Source organism: Rana temporaria, chromosome 1 (assembly GCF_905171775.1).
Source record: "Rana temporaria chromosome 1, aRanTem1.1, whole genome shotgun sequence".
NCBI lineage: Eukaryota > Metazoa > Chordata > Amphibia > Anura > Ranidae > Rana > Rana temporaria.
In genome coordinates, this window is record NC_053489.1 from 201,414,031 (window position 1) to 201,438,092 (window position 24,062).

The 24,062-nt window shown below is 39.8% G+C and overlaps 1 protein-coding gene across 1 annotated transcript in view; it reads right to left on the reverse strand.

The window, feature by feature from the left end:
* GALNT9 (polypeptide N-acetylgalactosaminyltransferase 9) overlaps nucleotides 1-24,062 on the reverse strand; it is a 467,683-nt gene that overhangs the window by 289,113 nt on the left and 154,508 nt on the right. The window contains exon 3 of the mRNA XM_040347718.1: nucleotides 12,501-12,667. Within this exon, the coding sequence (XP_040203652.1) occupies nucleotides 12,501-12,667 (167 nt within the window). The remainder of the gene's footprint in view (nucleotides 1-12,500; nucleotides 12,668-24,062) is intronic.

Sequence of the window (24,062 nt, forward strand, 5' to 3'; positions counted from 1 at the left end):
CAGTTAACATCTCAAGTATTCATACACATTGTTATTTATTCTGTATATAATGTAAAATCCAGAAAACCATCTGCAATTGTAAAAAAAATAATACATGAAAAATGTAACTTATTTTATCAATAAAAAACATTTCTGTATAGCCTTGTATTAAAGGAGTTGTAAAGGAAAATGTTTTTTCACCTTAATGCAATCTATGCATTAAGGTGAAAAAACATCTGATGCTGCCCCCCCCCGAGCCCCCGTTATACTTACCTGACCCCTCTAAAGTCCCGCGAGTGATCCCGATATCCTCTTCGCCGCTCAGCCTGGTCGCTGATTGGCTAGAGTGGATGGATTGAGAGCAGCGCAGCCATTGGCTGGCGCTGCTGTCAATCACATCCAGTAACGCGCATGCTGAGGGGCGGGGCCTAGTGATACAGTGAGTGGCTATGGCCGCTCGCTGTATCACAGGAGCGCGCCCACAGTTACTGACCACCATGCGAGCTCTCGCATGACTGTGGTGACTAATTGCGGGGAGGACCAGAGACAGCCGCCGAGGGACTCCAGAAGACATGGATCGGGGGCACTCTGTGCAAAACGGACTGCACAGTGGAGGTAAGTATAACATGTTTGTTATTTTTTATAAAAAATAAAAAATACATTAGTAACCCTTGACCTTCAGTAATCCTAATTCGTTTTTATTAATTCCATTTTCTTCCTTTTCCCCTTTTTTTTCTTTCTTATTATTTATATTTTGTGATGTGTTTCTTTCTACAATTAGTATTTCCACCTTTTTTTTTTTATCTTTGTCAAATTTATTAATTTGTTTTTGTAGCCTACCATAGTTCTCAGAAGGAAGAATAAACACATTTTATCATAATATAAAACAACTGACTATGTTTTTCCATTCTCCTTCAGAGCCGGTTCACACAGGGGCGGCACGACTTCGGGGGCGACTCGGCCAGGCGACATGAAGATGACATCTAAGGCGAGTTGCAAAATGACTTCTGTATAGAAGTCAATGCAGGTCGCCCCGAGTCGCCCCCGAAGTAGTACAAGAAGTAGTACAAGAACCTTTTTCTAAGTCGCTCCTATTAGAACGGTTCTATTCACTAGAATGGGACGCCATTTCTCAGGCGGCTGCGTCGCCTGACAAGTCGCCCCAGTGTGAACCGGGTCTAAGACTGAATAAAACTGGTTTGGCCACATTGCACCCCCCTCCTCTATGTTGGGGGTACACACAGTTTTTAGTGTACCCTTTACTTTGTCAGTGTTTAAAGGAACTGCTGGCAAATATGAACTGTTCGGATTTTGTCTAAAATTTTTAATATATAAATGTATAAAAGTCTGCTTGAATCTGTGCTCCAAGGACCAGTTATTGTACTGCTGGGCACTGTCATCTTAGCTCTTGCAGAATATAGGGAAGGTGTTTCCAGGCTGCCAATTGGGAATTCCAAATCAAAGACACATCTGTCCTTCCTGTGAAAGTCAAGTTTAGCTGCTCTTTGCATATGTCAGCAGATGAGGTTGTGGTTAGATATGGGGATAAGGGCATAGTTGCTGACTTTTGAGAAAAAAAAAACATTTGCATATCAGTAACAGAGTTGTTTAGTCTGCTTACATTGCACATTTTGGGAAATGGAGAACATTTAACATAGCTGATTGGGCAGATTATAAGAGTAATACTTTACTTTGATGCTTATTATTTATATGTTTATTTATATTTATCCAAGTGATACAACTTTTAATCACCGTAAAATGTTGGTACAAAAAGCTTAGCAAAATGTTACTGGTCGTATCCAAGAATACATACAGCGGGCAAAATAAGTATTGAACACATCCCTTTTTTACTAGATAAATATATTTCTAAAGGTGCTATTGACATGAAATGTTTACTACATGTGTGTAACAACCCATGCAATCCATACATACAAAGAAAACCGATATGTTCAGAAATTAAGTTATGTGTAATAAAATGGAATGACACAGGGAAAAAGTATTGAAAACTCTAACTAAAATGTATTTAATACTTTGTACAAAATCCTTTGTTAGTAATGACAACTTCAAGATGCCTCCTGTATGGAGAAACTAGTCGTATGCATTTCTCAGGTTTGATTTTGGCCCTTTAAACCTTTTGGTTTTCACTTCTTGAAGGTTCCATGGGCCTCCTATATGAACGCTGATCTTTAGTTTTTTCAAAGATTTTCTATTGAATTCAAGTCAGGTGATTGGCTGGGCCATTCTAGCAGTTTTATTTTCTTTCTTTGAAACCAATTGAGAGTTTCCTTGGCATTGAATTTGGGATCATTGTCTTGCTGAAATGTCCACCCTCATTTCATCTTCATCATACTGGTCGATGGAAACAGATTTTTATAAAGAATGTCTTGGTAAATTTTTCCATTCATCCTTCCTTCAACAAAATAAGTTTTCCACTACTGTATGCTGAAAAACAACCCATACCATGATCTTCCTACCTCAAAACTTCACTGTTGGTATGGTGTTTTTGGGGTGAAGTGCAGTGCCTTTTGACCTCCAAACATGGTGTGTACAGGGAGTCCCGGAGTTCCGAACATCCGACTTGCGAACGACTCCTACTTACGAACGGGTGGCTGCGTGGCCAGTTTTCGATGGCGGGCACATTCGACGGAAACTTTTCGAAGGCCGGCACATTCGATGGAACCTTTTCGACAGCGGGCACATTCGACCGAACATCAGAAAACAATGTATCTGCCGTTCTGCACATACGTGCCCACTTTTCAACGGCGGACACATTCGACCGAACATCGGAAAACAACGTATCTGCAGTTCTGCGCATGCTTATTCAACTTAAGAACAAACCTACAGTCCCTAACCCGTTTGTAACTCGGGGACTGCCTGTATTATGACATCCAAAGAGTTCAATTTTGGTCTCATCCGACCAGACTATATTTTCCCAGTATTTCACAGGCTGGTCCAAAGGTTGTGCAGCAAACTTTAAACAAGCTTCATCATGCTTTTTTTTCAGAAATTGAGTCTTGCGTAGTGAGCCTGCATACAGATCATGCAAAGAGGACCTGGTCGTGGCCAGTTTATGTTGAAATAATGTTCTTACCATAGGTGTGCACAGCCTATTTCAATAGGGTGTGCACTCCAAAAATCAAACACATATGCGTGTATGTATACTGATAGCATCAGTAGCGCAATAGACGGTGTAAGAAGGACAGTGGACCGTGTCAGTAATTTTATTTTTATTAATTATTTTGTATTCTTTACCATTTTATTTTTTTGTATTTTTTGTTTTCCAATTTTTTTAGAAGTCCCGTTAATCAACCACACAGGTTGATTAGGGTGTGCCCAGGCACACCTGGCATCCCCTGTGCACACGCCTATGGTTCTTACCCCTTCTGGATTATGGCTCCAACAGTGCTGACTGGAAGATTCATACGTTTAGAAATCCTCCTGTAACCAATGCCATCAGTATGTTTTGAAACAATAAGTTTGCGAAGAGCTCTCGAGAGAGCTCTTTGCTTCTACCCATCATTAAATATTTATTGTGTGACACCTTGGTAATGAGACACCTTTTTATAGGCCATCAGTTGAGAATGAACCAGTTGATATTAATTTGCACTGATAAGGGAAGGATTGCTTTCTAATTACTGATAGATTTCAGCTGGTGTCTTGTATTTCCATGCCTTTTTAAACCTCCCTTTTCTTCATGTGTTCAATACTTATTCCCTGTGTCATTCCATTTCATTACACATAACTTAATTTCTAAGAGCCGGTTCACACTGGGGCGACCTGGGATCCGACTTCAAGTCGCCCCAAGTCGCGCAGTGGAGAAAATGAATGGAAGTGAATGGGAGCCGTCTTAATATACACTACTGAAGTCGCTCTGACTTCAGAAAAGGTTCCTGTACTACTTCAATCCAACTTCTAGGGGACTTGTAGGCAACTTGTACCCATTGATTTCAATGGAAGTTGCCTCAGAAGTTGGATCACTGTCTTAACTGAAGCAACAATACAGGAAGATAACATACATTTCTCAGGCAAACCCCTCCCTCCCCCCTCCCTCCCACAGAGCTGATTGCTGTTTGATTGGCCACTGGAAAGCCTCCTGTTCTGGAGGCGACTTGAAGTTGCCTTGTACTGTCCTGGAAGCAACTTGAAGTTGCCTTGTAAGTTGCCTGATAATTCATACTCAAGTTGTGTCCAAGTTGTCTCCCGAAGTCGTGCTAGAAGTCGTGTTGCCCCTGTGTAAATGGGCTCTAAATGTATTTGTTTTGGTGTCTTTGTATGTATAGATTGCATGGGTATTTACCGACATGTGGCGGAAATTTCATGTTAATAGCACCTTTAGAAATATATTTAGGTGACGTGTTCAATACTTATTTTACCCGCTATATACTTGCTGTCAGTTGCGTGGAATGGAAAGGTGGTATGAAGATCTATAAAGTAGTTCCACCTTGTTATCATAATTTAGATACTTGGGTATTGTATAGATTATAGGTTCATTACAGTCCAGGGCCAGATGTCCCATAAGGTGACCTAGGAGGGCCCAGTGGGTGTCTAGGAAGCTGTTATTAAATAGCTGAATGTTGCCAGGGAAAATACAGTCAAACATAAAATAAATTTAGGTAGACACAGGTGAAAGAGCCTGCTGGAACATAATGTTTATTTTCACAGCACTAATTCCGTGCATCAGGTTTCCTAGCTCTACTAATCCTTTTGATCAATGACAACCTAGTTTCCTGAGCCTCCAATATTTAAGCCTAAATTATACAGATTGTTGCTGTTCACAAATTCCCCATTTCAAAACATTAAACATGAACAGAAATGCCCATTAAATTAAATATAGCTTAAAGCATTTATATAATTAATTGGCCCTACTGCAGTTTTCTCCCTTTGGAAGGGAATCACAGAATAGACATGTGCACACTGAAATATTTTGTTTTGGAATTTTGTTTGCGTCCGAAAAATAAATGTATTTAGTTACTCCCGAAATTTCGTTTTTTATTTATTTTGTTTTTCTAAAAAAAAATGCATTCGTCCGAAAATCCAAATTAATTAAGGTCGAATCTGTCATTGAAGGCTTATGGTGTCTGTCGAATGTTCTAAGAAGATTCAACGGAATCGTAAAAAAAAAAAGAGATTCAAAGGAATCTTTAAAAAAAAAAAGGAGATTCGACACAATCTTTTAAAAAAAAAACCTAGGGGGGTGTAAAATATGTGTGTGAAATAGCGCATGTTTCCCATACTTAGAACTGTCTCTGCACAAAATGTAATTTCTGAAGGAAAAAAAGGCATTTAACCTCTTTACCACCGGGCTAATTTTTCAGATTCGGTGTTTACGAGACTAAAACAGTTTTTTTTGCTAGAAAATTACTTAAAACCCCCAAACATTATATATTTTTTTTCTAACACCCTAGAGAATAAAATGGCAGTCATTGCAAAACTTTTTGTCACACTGTATTTGCGCAGCGGTCTTACAAGCGCACCTTTTTGGGAAAAAAATCACTTTTTTGAATAAAAAAAAAAAGACAACAATAAATTTTGCCCAATTTTTTTATATATTGTGAAACATAATGTTACGCCGAGTAAAATGATACCCAACATGTCACGCTTAAAAATTGCGCCCGCTCGTGGCATGGCGTCAAACTTTTACCCTTAAAAATCTCGATAGGCGAAGTTTAAAAAATTCTACAGGTTGCATTTTTTTAGTTGCAGAGGAGAGTTGTTTGAACACCGTTTTCATATGCGGGCGCTACTCGCGTATGCAATCGCTTTTGTGCGCGAGCTCGTCGGGATGGGGCGCTTTAAAAAAAAAATTTTGTTTTCTTATTTATTTTTATTTAGTTTTATAATTTTTTACACTAAAATAAAAAAAAAATGTATCACTTTTATTCCTATTACAAGGAATGTAAACATCCCTTGTAATAGAAAAAAGCATGACAGGTCCTCTTAAATATGAGATCTGGGGTCAAAAAGACCTCAGATCTCATAATTAGACTAAAATGCAAAAAAAAGAAAAAAAAAATTGAAAATGTCATTTTTTCAAATGACAAAAAAAAATGTTTCTTTAAGAGGCTGGGCGGGACTGACGTTTTGACGTCACTTCCGCCCAGCAGAGCTATGGGGACGGGTGAAGGAGATTTTTCCTTCAGTCTCATCCCCAGTCAGCTGCCGCCGCGGAGACCGCCGTTATCGTGTGCACTACCGCCCACTGAAAAGATGGATATCTCGGTTGTGGCAGCAGCTGCTGCCGTTACCGAAATATTCATCTTTAAAAACAGGACGTCTTTTAGAAATGGGGGGGTGGTCAAGAGGTTAAAAATCACTTGCGGCTATAATGAATTGTCGGCTCCCGGCAATTCAGAGAGAATTCATTCATAATAAAAAAAAAAATGCGTGGGGGTCACCCCAAATTCAATTACCAGGCCCTTCAGGTCTGGTATGGATATTAAGGGGAACCCCGTCGTCAATTTAAAAAAAAATTACACGGGGTTCCCCCCAAATTTCCATTTCAGACCCTTCAGGTCTGGTGTGGATTTTAAGGGGAACTCCACCCCAAATAAAAAAAATGGCGTGGACTTCCCCCAAAAATGTCACTAGCTCCAGCCGCGTCATTCGCCGGGCTGTCTCCGGTGGAGACAGGCGGTCAGCGATGCTGCGCTCTGGATCCCGAACCTGGATTTCAATCTCATCACTGGACCCTGGTGGAGAGGAGATCACTCGTCGCTGGATACTGACAACGTTGGAGTGGGATCGAGAGTGGATTACCACCGCTGGATTTTTTTTTTAATAAAGGAATTTTCTCCACGGTGTGTGTGTTTTTTTACTATTATTGACACTTCCTTAGTGAAATGGTAGGGGTACAATGTACCCCATTACCAATTCACATATGGGGGGCCAGGATCTGGGGATCCGCTTTGTTAAAGGGGTCTTCCAGATTCTTATAAGCCCCCCGCCCGCAGACCCCCACAACCACCAGGCAAGGGTTGTGGGGATGAGGCCCTTGTCCCCATCAACATGGCCTGGTACAGTTCAGGGGGGGGGCGCTATCTCGCCCCCCCTCTTTTCTGCGGCCGGCCAGGTTGCGTGCTCGGATAAGGGGTCTGGTGTGGATTTTTGGGGGAACTCCACGCTATTTTTTTCATTTGGGGTGGAATTCCCCTTAAAATCCACACTAGACCTGAAGGGTCTGGAATGGATATTTGGGGGAACCCCACGTCATTTTTTTTAATTGACGGCGGGGTTCCCCTTAATATCCATACCAGACCTGAATGGCCTGGTAATTGAATTTGGGGGGACCCCCACACTTTATTTTTTATGAATGAATTCTCTCTGAATTGCCGGGAGCCAACAATTCATTATAGCCGCGAGTCATTTTTAAATTACTTTTTTTCCTTCAGAAATCACACTTTGTGCAGAGACAGTTCTAAACACAGGAAACATGCTCTATTTCACAGGCATAATTTGCAGTTGTTTTTAGCTACTTAGTCAAATTTTTTAGTACGGATCTTTTGGTTTTCTTTTCTGTGCTTCCGTTATGGTTTGTTAAAACAATAAAGAAAATACCTGAAATTCGGACGAAAATGCATTCGGACAAAAACGAATGCACATGTCTTTTACAGATTGGCTGGGTGAGTAACTATGAAGGGCCTGCTCAATTTAGTTCCATTGAACAACATAGACAGCTCAAATTACTGTGACTATAGCATAGTATAAATGTTTAATTAATAACTTTAGCAAAGGAAATATAATGATGTTCCCCAAACTAATTGTTTTTTTTAACTTTAAATTTCACCTAAACGTAATGTTTAGCAATATTTATATTAGATTTGTCAATTTATTTTTTTATGAGAAAAGTTGTTGTTACAAATATACATATAATCTATTGCTCAACTGCAGGGTTCCTGTCATACAAAATGATACTTTCAGTAATATTATCATATTATTTTTAGGAGCAATATTATTGCTTTGGCCAGCCGGTACACCATTAACAAACATCTGCTGTTAGTTGCTAAAAAAATTGCTTTTGTATCTGAATGGCACTGGCACTGAATATCTTGTGAGAAATGTTATGAAATAAGCAGCAAGGATTATAGCATTGTCTGTCTACTTTCAACACCGTAAGTGGTTTCTGGCTTCATTGTCAAGGTGCCTTTCTAGCTTGTGGACATGTAATTTTCAGTAAGAATATATTTCTGGGATGTATCAGTGAGATTTATTATCCCTAACATACCCTAACTCATATGCTAATAATGCGTCATATTAGTTAAAGTATGTAGTATTCATGGTACATACTGGGTGATACAGAATGATTATCTCTTTAAAACTTAAACATCGTTATAGGGATCTCTCACCATAACTGAGATTTCACTTTTGTCTGGTTTTCTGGCTTCTCATGTTTTTTGGGAATTGTATTGGTAGGGTATCGCCACCTAAATTTCCATTACTACCTTGATACTATAGCTGGATTATGCATAAAGTAGCACAAACAAATGATTGTTCAAATCAGTTTAAAGAGGGCGATATCCTTGTCATGGTCTAGTGAGAAAAGTTGAAGATGCAAAAGATAGAATTGCTACAAGTGATTTGGTTCATCAGTGCCCATGCAAAATTCAGATATAATATTTGAGTGGTATTTGTATTTAAATACAATTATTCCCAATGATGCTGCAATCCTACCAATTAAACACAACTGCAAAACAATTGCATAGATGAGTGAATTATTTATTGTGGCTTTTCAAATTGTACTTATTTTTATGTTGGATTAATCACTGATGCAAACTTATTTCTATGAACTTCTGATAGGGTTTCACAGTGGCTAAGGGATCCCTATAAAGAACACAGTCTCTGTGGGAAAGTTTATGTTCTTGTTATAAGTGTTCGTACAATTGTACTACTGCGCTGACATCAAGGAAATAAATAAATAAATAAATGTGTATAACTAAACTACACGTAGCAATCATAGGCAAACTCATATATTATACAAACGTTGTCCCCAAGGAATATATTGTGATGTAATCACATATATAGAATACATAAAATAAAATGAAATAATCCCCTTTGTTCGCAAACACAGAAGCACCAATGCGCTGACAATCAATAATGTGTGTAAAGTATAAATAAATGCAAAAAACTGTAAACGATCTATGTAAGAAATAGTCCAATATAATCGTGCATTAATGCAAAGTCCTCAAAGCGTGTTTCCAATATGTGCAGGAATTTGTGCCTTGCTGCAAGAAAATTTGTGACTTTTCCACCTTAAATACAAGTGTTGTCAGGAAATGATTTCCTGTCTCAATACAGGAAAGGCTGGCAGTGACCCACTGGCATAATCTGTTGAGATAAGCAGAAACAAACACACACACACAGCTTCTTGTGGAATGCAGCAGGAAAATGAGAGCAGAGCAGAACAGAAAGCTCCCTCTCACCATCCCTTGGCTTTATAGGGCTCATGACATCACAGATACATACATTTTCATTGGTTCACATTAAGTACACACCCATCGATTCCTCCCAATCACCCTGGACCCCACCCATTTACCCTCCCATCCTGCTAAGCACATGGCAAGGTCTTTGTTCAACTCTAAATAAAAGGTGTCTCCTGATGAAAACTGCAAGGGATATAATGAGATGGGCTGGAAAGGGGCTTGTCCAGGAAAAGGCGCAGGGATAAGGCAGACCTTTGTTGGAAAATAGTCCAGCAAATCGTCCATTTAGAAATCCATACACAGGAAACAAGGTTATTGCCTTTTAAGGGTGTAAAACAGTCCAAAGCACGAATTCCTTTGATGTGAGGTAGCAGACAAGAAGAAAATACTATTTGAAAACAATTCAATGTATTTAAAATAGGTACTAATATGATTACATGCATGCTTATATATATGTATATAAAAAGGTATCAAAAAGAATATATAAAAAATAATACTAGACATTATTAATAATTCTAATAGGAAAATTAGCTCAGCTTATCAAATAGGCATTATTACAGAAATCTATCACATTGTCACCACCACCTTCTATTTGGCTATGCTCTCACCAGATCCAAAAAGATAAACAGCATGTAAACATATGATGTACGGTTCCACTGCTGGTCCCGGACCTCCGCACTCCAACTCTCTATGGGTTCTTTTTTTGCTCCCAGAAAAAGAAAAGTCCCATATGGTATAGTACGTTTTGAACAATTTATTCATAAAACATTAAGAAAGCAATATGTACACTCACATGCTCTTGTGCCTAAGCCGGCACTAGCCTGTCCAGCGTCACTGCTATCTCCCCGGAAGCTTCCTGAGGACGAATATTAGTATTCGAAACGCATCGAGGCCTAGGGGTATCACACTTTTTTAATACACCGCACGACTCTGACCTCCGCAACGGTATTGCACAGGCACTTCTGCCCGCTGGAATACGGCCGAGGCTTGGAGCACACGCCGGGGAGATAGCAGTGACGCTGGACATCTTTTTGGATCTGGTGAGAGCATAGCCAAATAGAAGGTGGTGGTGACACTTGTATTTAAGTTGGAAAAGTCACAAATTTTCTTGCAGCAAGGCACAAATTCCTGCACATACTGGAAACACGCTTTGAGGACTTTGCATTAATGCACGATTATATTGGACTATTTCCTACATAGATCGTTTAGAGTTTTTTGCATTTATTTATACTTTACACACATTATTGATTGTCAGCGCATTGGCGCTTCTGAGTTTGCGAACAAAGGGGATTATTTCATTTTATTTTATTTATTCTATATATGTGATTACATCACAATATATTCCTTGGGGACAACGTTTGTATAATATATGAGTTTGCCTATGATTGCTACGTGTAGTTTAGTTATGCACATTTATTTATTTATTTATTTATTTCCTTGATGTCAGCGCAGTAGTACAATTGTACGAACACTTATAACATTTCACACAACTGCACCACCTGGTGGAGTAAATCACAACTGCAGCAGACTGAAAACTATAATTATATTAGCACTTATTTTATTTGTTTCTTTGCACCGGTACCACAACCCACATTATTTATGTTCTTGCCATTTCTGTTTGTGTTAGCTCTGGTGTCCTCCCACAATCCAAATACACTCCAGTGGACAAAGTGGCTTCCACCCAAAGCTGGTCCTTCATTGTGTGTGATTGTGGTAGAGACATTAGATGGTGGGACTAAGTCTTAAGCCTCGTACACATGATATCTGATGGAATCTAATCCGATGGATTTTTTCGTCGAATATCCAATGAAGCTGACTTTCATCAGTCTTGCCTACACAATATCAGTCAAAAATCCAACTGTGCCAAAACGCGGTGACGTAAAACACTACGACGTGCTAAGAAAAATTAAGTTCAATGCTTCCGAGCATGCGTCGACTTGATTCTGAGCATGCATAGATTTTTGACCAATGGACTTCCACACAGACAATCGTTTTTTTTCTATCGTTTTTTTAATCCATAGGAAAAATTTTAAACATGTTCTATTTTTTTTCACCGATGGAAAACAAACCGATGGGGCCCACACATGATCGGTTTGTCCGATGAAAACAGTCAATTTTTCATCGGACAAACCGATCGTGTGTACAGGGCTTAAAGCGGGAGTTCACCCATTTATAAAAAAAAATTTTTTCTCCCCTTAGCTTCCTGCTCGTTCGGTCTAGGGGAATCGGCTATTTGTATTAAAATATGAGCAGTACTTACCCGTTTTCGAGCTGCATCTTCTTCCGTCGCTTCCGGGTATGGGTCTTCGGGAGCGGGCGTTCCTTCTTGATTGACAGCCTTCCGAGAGGCTTCCGACGGTCGCATCCATCGCGTCACTCGTAGCCGAAAGAAGCCGAACGTCGGTGCGGCTCTATACTGCGCCTGCGCACTGACGTTCGGCTTCTTTCGGAAAATCGTGACGCGATGGATGCGACCGTCGGAAGCCTCTCGGAAGACTGTCAATCAAGATGGAACGCCCATTCCCGAAGCCCATACCCGGAAGCGACGGAGAAGATGCATCTCGTAAACGGGTAAGTACTGCACATATTTTAAAATAAATAGCCGATTCCCCTAGTAAAAACGAGCAGGAATCTAAGGGGGAAAAGTGCCCTCTAAGGGTGAACCCCCGCTTTAAGTCAGCATTTTACCATCCTCTGTAAAGTGCTGCACAAGGTTGTGAAAACTACAGTTACAACAAAAAGCTTAACTTGCTAATCTACAAGGGGAAGTAAATGATCATATATTTTTTTTCCCATACAGTGGAATTGAACAGAATAAACACTGATATGAAAAGTTGATGTGATTGAAATAAGGAGAAACCAAGTTATAACTGACCCCTTGGATTACCTTGTAATAGTTGCAGAGAGTAGATTGCCTTCAAGCACACCATTTCATCTACTCATCTACTCATGACTGAAGGTTAAAACGTGCTATTTTGTTTTTAAATAGCAATTTTGCACTTTCAATCCTAAAGCACCTTATAACAATCTTTCTAATGCAACCAGATGGAACCAACTTAAATATAATGAATGGGAGGTGTGTGACTATTTGTAACAGAAACTTACCATTGTCACTATTATCATCTACAAGAATGATCTCTTTCAGGAGATGAGATGGAGTGTGGTTGACTACGCTGTGCACAGACCGTAGGATTACAGATAAGGCTTCATTTACAAAGATGAAGACGACAGCAATTTGAGGCAGATCATCTTGGTAGTTCATCTGCTTGCACCTAAAAGAGGACAATTAAAAATATTACAATAAGTCATTTTTGATGACTTTGAATCATATGCAGTTACCATGAAAAGACGTTGGAGAGGTTGTATATGCAAACATAGTCAACAATCAGTTTTTTGCACAATTCATCATAAACAATCCAATAGAATTCGTAGCAATGAATATAAATGTAATGCTTTAGCAGGAGTTGATGTCTGCTCAGTTGTATGCAGAACTAGCACATGATAATGCATCTGCATATACCGACGCAGATCTATAGTAAGAGGACATCTTACTATAACAATACATATTTTACTCATGAGTTTAAAATAATCTCTGTCAATAGCCAGGGTAAAATAAACAAACACAGTATTCAAATCAGAAGCACGCTTTTCGATAACCAAGAGATGCACACCTGAGGTTCACACATTTCAACGGGCATACCCTTTTAATCAGAGCCCAATGCAAAGCAGAGGATTCCCCCATCCACCTCATCTATGACTCAACCATGTGCTGCCTTAGGTTCTGTACTCAACAGCAGCAATTAACTTACCAGTGTCCTTATCTACCACAGCTTTTTCTACAGGATCATTTGGAAAAGTCACCTTCATATTACTAAATGTTACTTAACAAGAATGTATCTATCTATCTATCTATCTATCTATCTATCTATCTATCTATCTATCTATCTATCTATCTATCTATCTATCTATCTATCTATCTATAAATAGATATCTATCTATCTATATATATATATATATATATATATATATATATATATATATATATATATATATATATATATATATAGATATATAGATATATTTACATAACACATATAACACGTCCCCTTTTTGCAAAATTAAAGGACATTAGAGGTCACCTTTAGAGTTTTATGACCCATGTAAAAATGCTCAATCTACTGCTCTGTGCTTTTATATGGCTAGAGAATTCCTCTGGGTCTGCTGATTCTTAGAGTTTTAATTGACTGTCTGTGGGGGTTGGGGTTATTTACTGCCATTTTATAAAAATTGCAGGCACAAAAAGGTTAAGACCATTTTTCTCAAATATTTTTCTTCCTTTTTACCTTTGGAAACTGTCACTGTAAATTAGTTTTAGCAGCATTAGAACAGAAATGAATGGACAGGTTTTGTATCATTCCGTCAACCATTTTTACAGATACAGTTCTAAATGTGCTGTAGTTTAGAAACACTTCAAATGATGTGTTAGGTTTTTGTTGTACAATTATTTATAGCAAAATGGTGCTGAAAGTTTAACTAATGTAATCTGTTGATGTTATTTACTCAGCTTTAAGCACAATATAATCTACCAAGATCTTCTGAATTTTCATTACACCATGGTTTTTCTATCTGATTGACTGGGCAGGAAAGACCAATACCATGATTCCAGCCAGTAGGGGGGTTAAAATTAGAGCTGATATCTAATTAGTAACTTCCTTTAATCCATGTTAATAAAGAATCCCCTCAAGGCCTATTATAAATATATGTCTTTAATTCCAACCTTTAACACAGGACAGCTGACCTTATATTTGGAACGCAAAAATGTCAATATCACAATAAAGTAATTTCCACTATATATATCTTATGTCAGTGTGTCTATGTAAAATTAGCTAAGTGGCTTACTGTGACTGCATTAGGTACCTTCAATAAACAGCTACAGGCATTATGGATCTGCCAGGAAATACAGTCCCCATGACAAAATGTGTATTTCGCATCTAATCTCCTCTACTTATAGGTGATGTTGACACCCAATATTTGTGCATTTGGTATTTTAGATTAGGAACTAGGATCATACAGTATTAGAATAAGCCTACAAGAATTATTGATCCTGGCTAGAAAAAACATAGCTCACCATTAGATATACCATACGCAACCTACACTTACTTTATGGCCCGGATTCACAAAGGAGTTACGACGGCTGGGCGTAGGTTACGTTCACCTCGATTAATTTGACGTGATACTGATCATGCGCGCATGCGCCGTTCGTAAAAAGCGTAATTTACGTGGGGTCATAATTAGTTCACATAAAACACGCCCACCTCTTCCTCATTTGATTTAGGCGCGCTTACGCCGGCACATTTACGCTACGCCGCCGTAACTTAGGACGCAAGTGCTTTGTGAATACTGCACTTGCCTCTCTAAGTTGCGGCAGCGTAGCGTAAATACGATACGCTACGCCCGCTTAAAGTTACGCCGCCCTACGTGAATCTGGGCCTATGTCTCTATTGTTATATCTTTGGTAATTAAAGATTTCTATATGAATATATTTCACTGTTCTTTTAGTGAATCAGTTTACCATGCATGACTGCAAAGACAGAAATGGTCTGGGAAAGTAAGGTCAAAGGCACAAATGTCTTTTGTAATCACTAACCTCATTCCTATTTATTTATATCCACATACATAAACTTTGTAATCAAGAACATATACAAGCATTCTGTGATTACATATAGTCATTGTGTAGATCAGTTATGACTATTGCAAGTTGTAGAATGGGTCAGTTTATTTTATTTTGTTATTGTAGGAATATGGTACATCACATAGATGACTTAATATGTATTTTATAATGATATTTGTGTTATATTAAAGAAAATATGAAAAAGTGAAAGTTATCCGGAATAGAAATGAGTGTCAACTGAGAACCCAAACTGTACAATTTTGATTTATTTATTTCCCTTTTCTGCCTTCCTTTTTTCTTTCTTTTGTTCATACCCTTATCATAGTACGTAGGCAAATAATGATTCAGCCAGCTAGTTTGCTTTGTAGGTAAAGAGCAATTCTAACTTATGCTGCATACACACGATCAGATTTTTCTTCGTAAAAACCTTGGATGGTTTTTCCGACGGAATTCCGCTCAAGCTTGGCTTGCATACACATGCATAAACATGTTATACTTACCTCCACTGTGCAGTTCGTTTTGCACAGAGTGGCCCCGATCCACGTCTTCTGGGGTCCCTCAGCAGCTGTCTCTGGTCCTCTCCGTAATTACTCACCACAGTCATGCGAGAGCTCGCATGGTGGTCAGTAATTGCGGGCGTGCCCTCATGATACAGCGAGAGGCCATGACCGCTCACTGTATCACTCGGCCTCTCGGCGCGCCGCTGGATGTGATTGACAGCAGCGCCAGCCAATGGCTGCGCTGCTCTCAATCCATCCGCTCTAGCCAATCAGCGGCCAGGCTGAGCGGCGAAGAGGCTATCGGGACCGCGCAGGACTTTTGAGGGGTCAGGTAAGTACAACTCCTTTTTTCAAGGTTTTTAGTAAAATCAGTATCACAAGTTAAAAACAGTGCAGCTGTGTAGGGTTCTGCCTACACAGCCACGTCATTTATTCATAAATGAACTACAAGTACACTCTTGCACCGTGGCAGATGACTTGTACTTCTCAATGAGCTTTGAGGAAGCTCATCAGTGCTCTCATAGTTTACTGACACTTTCTGCAGCTACAAAGTAACGGTCTGTCCATCCGTCACCTGTCAGGAGTGTCTGCAATACCCTGACAATGTACCCATGAACTACTGATCGCTGGTGCAATGCTTTGCAGGCTCCATGGTAAAAATAAATAAACAAATGCAATTTTTTTTTTACCTGCAAAATCAAGTGTATTTAATATTTTTTTTACAAAAGTTGAACTAAGCCTTGAAGTTTTAATATATTTTGTTTAGACCTCACTGATCCAAAAAAACTATTTACTAACAGATGCAACAGCTGTGTGCACTGTATAAATTGCATGTAGCCTCGGCTACATAAAGTATACAGCACTACGTTCTGGCAGTGGGATGGGAACTTCCCTTCCCACTCCTAAAACAAAATTGAGTCAGGCTGAGTGCTGCTCAACCACTCACAGTAAGCTTTGTATTCTATAAATGAATACAACACTTCCTTTGATTGGCTGAGCAAGAGGTCAAGATGTTTTCAGCCCACCTAAGCCAATCAAAGCAAGCTTTGTGCTCATTCATGAAATCCAATTTTCCCTGTGAATGCCTGCGCAACACTCAGCCCAACTCAGTTTTGTTCCAGGAGTGGGACAGGAAGCTCCTATCCTAATGCTTGAGCACTGCACTGTGGGGTTTATTTACTACAATCAGGCTCACTTTTGTATAGAAACCAATCAGCTTCCAGGTTTTATTGCCAAAGCTTAATTGAACAATCTGAAGTTAGAAGCTGTTTGGCTACCATGCACAGCTGCATAATATTCTGAGTGCATCCGTTTTAGTAAATCTACTCCTGTATACCTGCATGTAGGTAAGGCTACATACAGTTCATATAGCGCTGACCACTTATACATGTGTTAGTAAAGTACTGTAGTTAGTTAGGTCCAGCTTGGTGCAAACAAACTATTTAAACTCCACTAAAACATGGAGATAAGATTTAACTGTTAGGTATAATTCACACTGTCAGACCTGCATTATATGCCTTTAGAGCACATTTCTCAATGCCTATTAATGCATGTAATTCATTTTCAATAGTATCATTTAAACCTATTTTAAACCTGTTTACCTCTATTCACCTACATTCCTATTAACTGTGTTTAGAGAAAATAGGAATCTGTGCATCCAGGACCTCTTTAGACACTCTAAACTTAGCTAAACACAGATTTAGGAACTTCTAAATACAGGAATAAGTGATGCGAGAACCATAAAAGTTGTGTCTACTTCCCAGATAACTTCTTAGCTTTTCTATATACGGAAGTGTCAGTGTGAATGAGGCCTCCATGTCCTAGAAGTCAGGGCACACATGGTTGCGTACAGAGATGTCAGGGCTATTTTTAGAACCCTGATGTTTCATTCCACTGCAACCTAAGTGTCCCTGAGGCTGATAGGGCAAATGTAGCAAGGAACGCAGAAAATAGTCCACAAACTTGTACATGTGATATACAGTTACGTTTGATGTGTGTAACTAGATTTTTTTTCTTTGGGAAATCTGTTACTGAAACAATAACTTGTTACTTTTATTTGTTCCAAAATGTTAAGGTCTTATTTATACTCTCATGATCCCTTGCATTAATGTGCGGTATGCTGCGTGTTACAACATACATTACATTAGAGCAGCACCCCATAACAGATCAAACAAAGGACATTTTTAGCAGTGCAATGCATTGCACGTAGAGCAGGTGCACTGCTATGTTTTTCAAGAACAGCCACATATTGCTGAAACACACGTCCAACGCTAAGTATCCTAAATAATAAAAAATGTTGCAGGTAGGTGTATTTTGTAAAGGTTTTTCCAGACCAGTAAAATTGTATTCACTTCAAGCAGCAGTACTTAAAAAGGCACCTGCCCCACAAGAGGTACACGAGCGCTGCAATTGTTAACTTCCTGACAAAATTATTAGTTGCATGGCTGTCTCTAGCTTTAATGCTTTCTAAATCACTGTCCTGGAACAAGCGCAAAGTATGTAAAGTCAGAACTTCTGAAATACATTATTATTATATTATAATACAGGATATATACAGCGCCAACAGTTTGTACAGCGCTTTACAACATTAGGGCAGACAGTACATTTACAATACAATTCAATACTGGAGGAATCAAAGGGCCCTGCTCATTAGAGCTTACAATCTAAGAGGGCTTCTATGACCATGGTTTCTATGGACCAACACAATTGTACATAAGAACTATTCCACATTAGTCATGGTTTCTGTACAGTGCACTGATCATGGACACTCAACCTGAAAAAGTTGCATGCAGTTGGTAATAAATGGACCAATAAGGTAAAGATGTATGTGTACTATTAACTAGAGGTTCTGGATGTGCAGTTGGCCTAGGGGCAGCTTACATATTCCACCAATTATCATAAAATTAAGAAAAATACCCTGGGGCAGATCCACAAAAGGATTACGTCGGCGTAATTTTAAAATTCCTGCGTCATATCTTTGTTTTGTATCTACAAAACAAGATACGACGGCATCTCGGAGGGATCCGACAGGGGTACGTCTTAGTACGCCGTCGGATCTTAAGGTGCAATATTTCGGCGGCCGCTAGGTGGCGTTACCGTCGAATTCCGCGTCGAGTATGCAAATTAGCTATTTACGGCGAACCACGAATGTACGTCCGGCCGGCGCATTTTTTAACGTCGTTTTCGTTCGGCTTTTTCCGGCCTATAGTTAAAGCTGCTGTTATGAGGCGTACTCAATGTTAAGTATGGCCGTCGTTCCCGCATAGAAATTTGAAATTTTTACGTCGTTTGTGTAAGTCGTTCGCGAATAGGGATTTGCGTACAATGACGTCACCGTCGGAAGCATTGGATTTTTCCGGGTTAATTTCGAGCATGCGCACTGGGATACCCCCACGGACGGCGCATGCGCAGTTAAAAAAAAAAGTTGTTTACGTCGGGTCACGACGTATTTACATAAAACACGCCCCCATTACATCCATTTGAATTCTGCGCCCTTACGCCGCCAAAGATACACTACGCCTCCATAACTTACGGTGCAAATTCGTTGAGAATAAATAAGTTGCGGCGGCTTAGTGTATCTTAGATACGCTGCGCCCGGCGGATTCTTACCTGCAGGTACGTGGATCTGCCCCCCTATTTTTTTTTATCTGAGATTGAAATGAGGCATAAGAAGACTCTACTGTGTTTAAGAATATAGAAATATCCTCTTATCTGCATTGACCATTAAAAATGAGCACAGGTTCACTCGGCTGTTAATGGGTTTATTATTATTAATAATAATAATAATAATAATAATAATAATAATAATCAAAACGTTATTAAGATGTTTATTTTTTTGATTTATCAAGGGAAATATTGCAAATAAAATGGATGATGGGCTTTGTAAAAGATTTGCTGAATGAAGGAAATTAACTGCTGACTGCTGAATCCATTTCTCTTCAGACAGTTTGAAATATTTCAGGTTCCAGCAGAGAACAATAGGAAAGCCTCATCTTTAAATTTATTTTCTGCACCTGACTCACAGATCTCTTGAGGTATAAAGAAAAGATGGCACTTTAAAACTGTCAGCCTTGGTTAAGTATCTCGGTAACTCACACACGGCCTTTCATGTCTCTACATTTTTCCTGGGGATCCTTGACTGGAGAAAACCTTTACTGTGTTGATCGGTCAAGAATCACTTTTTGGGAATAATTGCTGCTCAGGTTCTACTCACTAGGAATATGCCTGGTTTTCATGGTTGTAGAACCTTGTACCACTGTTTCATATCTGCTGATCATGCAAAAGAATTTTAGGTTGTTCAGCAGGAATTCCAAATAAAGAAATAGGGCCAGATTCACAAAAGGGATACGCAGGCGTATCTCCTGATACGCCGTCGTATCTCTGTTTCTATCTATGCGGCTGATTCATAAAATCAGTTACGCATAGATATCCCTAAGATCCGACATGTGTAATTGTTTTACACTGTCGGATCTTAGGATGCAGTACCGCGGCCGCCGCTGGGGGGAGTTCTCGACGTAAACCAGCGTCGGGTATGCAAATTAGCACTTCCGGAGATCCACAAAGCTTTTTCCCTTCGTTAAGTCGCCGTAAGTGTTAGTTTGCCGTCGCAAAGATAGGGCACCTTTTACAAAGTGTAATGTTAGTACACCATGTAAAAGTGTACCCGTCTTTCCCACGTCGCTGTCAAATTTATTTATTTTTTTTTTAAATTCCCGGCGCAACTCTTTTTTTCCCGACGCAACTTTTTTTTACCCGTCGCGATTCATAAAACCTTGGCGCATCGTAACTTTGCGCAAAGCACGTCGGGAAATTTGCGTCGGGAGCATGCGCAGTACGTCCGGATTTAGGATACACCGCCGCAAATTTCCAGGTAAGTGCTCCGTGGATCGGGCACTAACTTGGAAAAATTGCGGCAGTGTAACTTAAATCCGAAAAGTTAAGTTGCGCCCGGGCTACGTGAATCTGGCCCATAGTGCCGTGATTTTGTTATTCCCTGCACCTAATTACCTCTAGATACAGAGATCATTATTATACCCATTGTTATATCTAACTGTCAGAATCAGACAGTTGTGCAAATAGAAGTGTGAAAATATTTTCTGGCAAATTCAGCCTTACTGCAAAATACGTGGTAGAGAACAAAGATTACCAACCCAAAACCCTCTCCACTGCTCAATACCTGATCCATAAATCAGTAAATAAACAAGATTAAGTTAAGTTGTTTTTATGTGTAAAATAATTGTAGGCTGTGACCATCCTGTTTAGCCAGAATTAGGAACTTACAGTACACCAAAGTTTACAAAACAGACTTGTCTTTTCAGACACTACATTTACATGTTATTTTAATACATACATTATCACGACTACAACTGTATTCACAAAGAGACAAATAAAGCGACAACAACAGAGAAACCAGGTGAGCTAAATTTTGCTCAGCTGGACACGACTGGGAAATATTGTGTACAGTCCCACAATTGCACCGTGAGGGTAAACCACAAAGGCCCCGTACACACGAGAGGATCCATCCGCTGGAATTGATCCGCGGACCGGCTCCAGCGGATAGATCCCCTGGTGTGTACAATCCAGCGGATCTGTTTCCGCTGGTTTTTATCCCCTGGGATGGATTTCAAGCAGATAAAAATTTGAAGACATGCTTTAAAATCTATCCGCTTGAATCCATCCCAACGGATTGATCCGCTGGTCTGTACAGACTCACCGGATCAATCCGTCCGAATGGATCCCCCGCATGCGTCGTAATGATTCGACGCATGCGTGGAATTCCTTATATGACAGCGTCGCGCACGTCGCCGCGTCATCATCGCGGCGACGGCGCGACACGTCATCGCGATGGGATTTCGGCGCGGATTTCGATCCGATGGTGAGTACACTCCATCGGATCCAAATCCGCGGAAATCCTTGAGAGGATTTATCCGCGGAAACGGTCCGTTGGACCGTATCCCCGGATAAATCCTCTCGTGTGTACTAGGCCTAACAGATATCAAGATTACAACATTAGGTACCAGGTGAAGCCAATAAAAAGAAGATGGAATAGGATGTGGGAATACGGGGAGGGGTAGAGGGGTGATAAACGGGAGGTGGGGCTTATGCAGTAGGAAAGAATAGGTGAGGGCAGTGGGGCAATAGGTGAGGATTTGGAACAGAAATTAAGTAGAAAGCATTGGTCCTATATGAAACATTTCTGAAACTTCCGACATTCTCAAGTGGAGGCATGTATTCACAAATGGTGGGAAGAAAAATAATATCAATGTGTTAGGGTAGTTCAGGTGTCATTCAGACAAACTAAAATTTTGGAGGGAACATCCTGCTTTCAAAAGTGGCTTTGTAAAAATGCAGCATAGTTTACAGACTTTTTAGTGTCCACTGTTCTTCTAGTGCAGATTAATGGCTGAGGTGCAGGTTGTCGGGTATATAGGTTATCCACCTCAAGAACGTTGTGATTGATTTTCAATAGGCTTGGATTCTGTGTAAAGTCCAAAACACATGAAAAAGTTTGCTGGAGAATATGGACATTGTCAACATTGTGCAGGTATGAAAAGGAGGATTTTGTGAAATCTCATTGGGATTAAGTATATCCTTTGAAGGAATATGAACTGGATGAAATGGTGTCTGGCACAGATAAGGCAGTTGATGGGATAATCCAAACAGACAGGCATCCCAAGCCTCTAAGTTCAGAGTTTAAATATTATCAATCTAATATTCTTTACAGGCTTGGAGTTGGCTTGTAAAGGAGGGGGAAATTTGCATATGGGAAATGGAGAAAAGTTTTTTACTTAATTGTAACTAATAAAAGACGTAGGTGCTAACTAGGCCATGCCTAGCTTTAAGGTCATCAACAGGTTTGATAGAACCACCTATCATTACATGAGTAACCCCCTTGGAGGTCCAGATGGATGGATCTGGGATAGATTGCAAATGGGGGAGCTGTGGAGTGGAATGGAGTGGAAGAGAATTGATCTGTCTGGGTACCTGCCATGAAGCCCTGACTACTGACCATTCAAGCGGAGACTTCAAAGAGTCAGTAAGAGGCAAATACCTATGTATAAGTTTGACTGCAAATGAAAGGGGCCCACGGCAAACTTTTGATATCCCCCACCCACTTACTATTTCATTCAGTTACCTCTAGCTACAGTATTCAGCACTTTGCAACATTGTCAGACTTCTCTCACCATGAAGTTAAAAAAAGCTGGATTTACAAACCTGTCTCTGTACACCAAGTATTATTTGGTCTTAATTACATCTTGTTTTGTTTTCTCTGAACTGGAGGTAATTCTATATGAACTTGGTGCAGCAATAGCACCACTTTGTAAAAATGGTGCTATTAGGAACTACCTGAATCTGCCACCTATGTCTGTAAAGCTGCCAAAACTGGCAGAAGGGATTTTTTAATTTAGCACACGCCATTTTAAAGGGGCGATACTGCCAGAAAATTGTAGGTGGTGCTTTATTTAATTATCCACATTATCAGGACCAGGAAAGCTAGAATACTTTATAGAATACTTTATATTTCTGTTATGCAGGGCCATTTTTAATGTTGATTGGACCCTGGGCAAAAATGTTCTTGGGGCCCCCCATGCAATTTTACTCTCCACCTGCTCTGAGACATACAATAAATATCAGCTAGACTTAAAATCAGTTTACTGTATCAGAGCAGGCAGTGTTTGTGATTGGTTGCCAGAGGTTACAGCATATCATTACCACTTACTGACTGGTTGCTAGAGGTTCCACCACACATCATGGCTCACTGATTGGTTGCTAGAGGTTACAGCACATGATTTCTTCTTGTTCATTGGTTGCTAGAGATTATTGTACAGTAATACTGCTCAATGATTGGTTTGCTAGAGGTTACAGCACATAATTTCTTCACTGCAGAGGGGCATGATATACATATGAATGCTGCCTTTATTTACATATGAATGCTGTCTGCCTCAGCTATTTACATATGGATGCTCCTGTTATTTACATATGAATGCTCCTGTTATTTACTTATGAATGCTCCCGTTATTTACATATGAATGACGGTTATTTACATGTAAACACAGGGTCTGCAGGTGAGTCACCTGTACACAATAGGGCAGAGCTGGGCAGCATTAGTAGCAGCACTTCACTCTGAGATATCAGGACACAGCACAGGGCTAAAACTTCAAGGGACAAGGGAATTTAAACTGGGATAGTTGACAAGTATGAGGCAGCTGCTTTGGGCCCCACAACAATGACAGGGCCAAGGGCAGCTTCCCTTTTTGCCCTGCCTTAAAGACGGCCCTGATGTTATGAACTGTATTTTGATGTATTTTAGATTCCTCTTTAGGTCAACTTGATTCCAATAAAGAGATTGCATTTACTTTCCTCTAAGGTACTTCTTCCATTTGATTACTTGCAAAATCCTGTTAGCGTATACTTTTCAAACCATCTCCCCCATCTGTCCTAACTTTACTGACACCACAAAAGCATAAATTCATGCACACGTCATTTTCTGCCCTG